The 2,929-nt window shown below is 25.2% G+C and overlaps 1 protein-coding gene across 1 annotated transcript in view; it reads left to right on the forward strand.

Annotated features, from left to right (window-relative positions):
* The window catches only part of LOC105626049 (syntaxin-6), a 5,753-nt gene extending 3,166 nt beyond the window's left edge, over positions 1 to 2,587 (forward strand). The window contains exons 5-6 of the mRNA XM_012207362.1: positions 1,902 to 2,134; positions 2,353 to 2,587. Coding sequence (XP_012062752.1) covers positions 1,902 to 2,134; positions 2,353 to 2,587 — 468 coding nt within the window. The remainder of the gene's footprint in view (positions 1 to 1,901; positions 2,135 to 2,352) is intronic.
* Positions 2,588 to 2,929: the final 342 nt, after the last annotated feature.

Consider the following 2,929-nt stretch of genomic DNA (forward strand, 5'->3'; position numbering starts at 1 on the left):
TTATATATAATATACTATATATATATATATATATATATATATATATATATATACGTAAGTAAGTAATAATATATATATGTATATATATATATATATATATATATATATATATATATATATATATATATATATATTTACTGTAGTTTGCTGTAGTCAATGTATACACTCTAACTAGTAAGGTCCAGTTTCACAATTCACAGTTAACTCTTAACTGAGATTCAACTTATTTCTCATTCTAGAATTGAAAATAGATAATGAATAAGTTGAACCTCGATGGAATTAACTATGAGTTGTGAAACTGGGCCTTACTGTATACATTTACTAAAATTAACACTGTGACACACCTATATACATATAATACTGACATTAATAGCACTTGTATCACATGGAAACGCCTCATATATACATATGTATATTTTGAATGACTGTAATACATTTCAAATTAACATTAAAAGTTTAAGAGATAAATGCCCGTAGTCAGACCTTGTACTTAAGGCTTCTTTAAATTTATCTTTAGATGTTCAGCAGCCAATGAAATAATTCGTAGAGTATCTAAAGATAAATTTAAGGAAGCCTTAAATATAAGGTCTGACTATGAATACGAGTATAAAATTTAAGAAAATTGTATTTTTTTTACAAAAATTTAATACTGGTAGTAATTTTCAATATTAAATTGGGTTTCTATAATGGCTGAATTTAAATTTTGTATATCTTAACCTATACATTCTTATATGTTACGAATATATATATAAGTTTTTTAAATCTCTATGCTTACAAAACACTCATTGTAACCTAAATAATTTGACATTTTTAATTTGACATTGCCATAAATTGAAATCTAAATTCCAATTTGAATTTTAATTTGAATTGAATACGAATTTCTTTATCAAATTTAAATCTTCATTCACAGTTCCGAATTGTGAATTTTCTTTCATCTATTTATTTTATATTTTTAGTAATTAATGCTGAACTAATGAAAATAATTTTTTTTATCTTTTGAAATATTGATATAAATTCATTATTTTCATTAAATTAAAAGTGAATTTTTTAAAATTAAAATTAAAATTGTTTATAAACAATTTCCAGCTATCTTCAACTGTTTTCAGCTTTATTAGCGACAGCTTTATTAGTGACATCTATCGGTATTGCATCCAATTTTTTTGTCAGTATTGAATAATATCGTTTTGCTGTTAGTTGATGCCGTTGACGCATTTCAGTGACTCTAACCTCAATAAAGTGATTCGTCATGTCTTATCAAGTAGCATTATTTTAATGGTTCATACGTTATAGAATTAAAAAATCGGTCTACTAGTCCTCGCAAACGATAATGGTATACACAGTATTAACTTTTTTCGTTATTAAACTTTTTAATTAAGTTTCGCAGTAATTGATATTTATGTAAGAGAAAATCATGTCTCCAAGAATTCGCAGGAAACGATTTTTATCTTTGGTTTCTTTTTCTTATTTTATTTATGATATCATATTTTTAATTTTTTTCATTGATAATTTAGTATTTACAAAATTTTAAATGTAAATTTTAAATACGTGCGATAAATATGTGTACAGTCTTACAATATAAATAAATAGAAGCAAATTTATCTTATTATATTTTTTTAAGATGTCTGTTCATCAATATTATTAAATTTTTTGTCAACTTTGTGATATTATTCTAATCTGTTAGGATTGCGTTTTTTTACGACTGAAAATTAAACTTGACATATAGTTTACAGGATTGGATATGAATATATAAATTCACATGAAATTATTTAAATACTAAAGAAGCTGAATTATTTGGAGTCTTTAATTCTTATTTATTGTGTATTATTTTAATTTCAACAATTTCATTTGTTATATATCTGTGATAATTATGTTATGATATTTGATGTATTATATGTTTTTAGCCGCTTTTGGACAACAGCCCTGCGAGAGTGCCGGCTAATCATGGCACTACTAAATACAGCAAGCTAGAAAATGAAATAGATAGTCCAAACAGACAGTTTCTCAGTGATACAATGCAACAACAAAATTCTATGATGAGACAACAGGATGAACAATTGGATATGATTGGAGAAACAGTTGGTACATTAAAAACAGTATCCAGGCAAATCAACAGTGAACTAGACGAACAAGCTGTGTAAGCTAATATTTTATTATTTTTTTCAGTTTAAAAAATTACAAAGTATTAATATATCATAAATTTTTTATTTTTCCTATAATTAAAATATAAGAAATTACACATAAATAACAATAATATTATTGATAATAATGAAATGTATATAATTAAAAATTCATTATTAATGCACATTTTTATATACATTATTATTGCAATATGTCAAAATGAATTTTTCACAGGATGTTGGATGAATTCGGTAATGAATTAGAGACAACAGATTCCAAGTTGGACGCTACCATGAAGAAGATGGCCAAGGTGCTGCACATGAGTAATGGTAACTATAACAATTACATTCCCGCTCCTACTACTCCGGTGACATCCAGCGTCACTGATCTCGTCTCTGATAACAAACCCTCTTCTCTTTCCTCTTTATCTACCACAATCGCCAATTGTTTTTTGTGTTCCAATGATTAATTGTCATGCTAATTGTCTTGCGCCTTTAAACAATTTGAGGGTATCAATAAAAAATATTGTAACATTTTTGGATACATTTTCAATCTGAATGGTTTTAAAAACACAATATATAATATATATAACATGAATACATATACGTATATGTATAAAAAGAGGAACAAATAATGCTTTTAAAATGTTACAGTATTTTTTATTGACGTCATTGAATTGTTTTTAATAATTCAATTATTCTTTAGATTATTGTTTAGATGAAGAAAAAGATTGTTTATAATCTGAAAAGTACACTTAATTCTATTTGTACTTAATTCTATTTGTAGCGCAAGTTCGAGTTTTATGTAACAA

Source organism: Atta cephalotes, assembly GCF_000143395.1.
Source record: "Atta cephalotes unplaced genomic scaffold scaffold00004, whole genome shotgun sequence".
In the NCBI taxonomy this organism is placed as follows: Eukaryota; Metazoa; Arthropoda; class Insecta; order Hymenoptera; family Formicidae; genus Atta; species Atta cephalotes.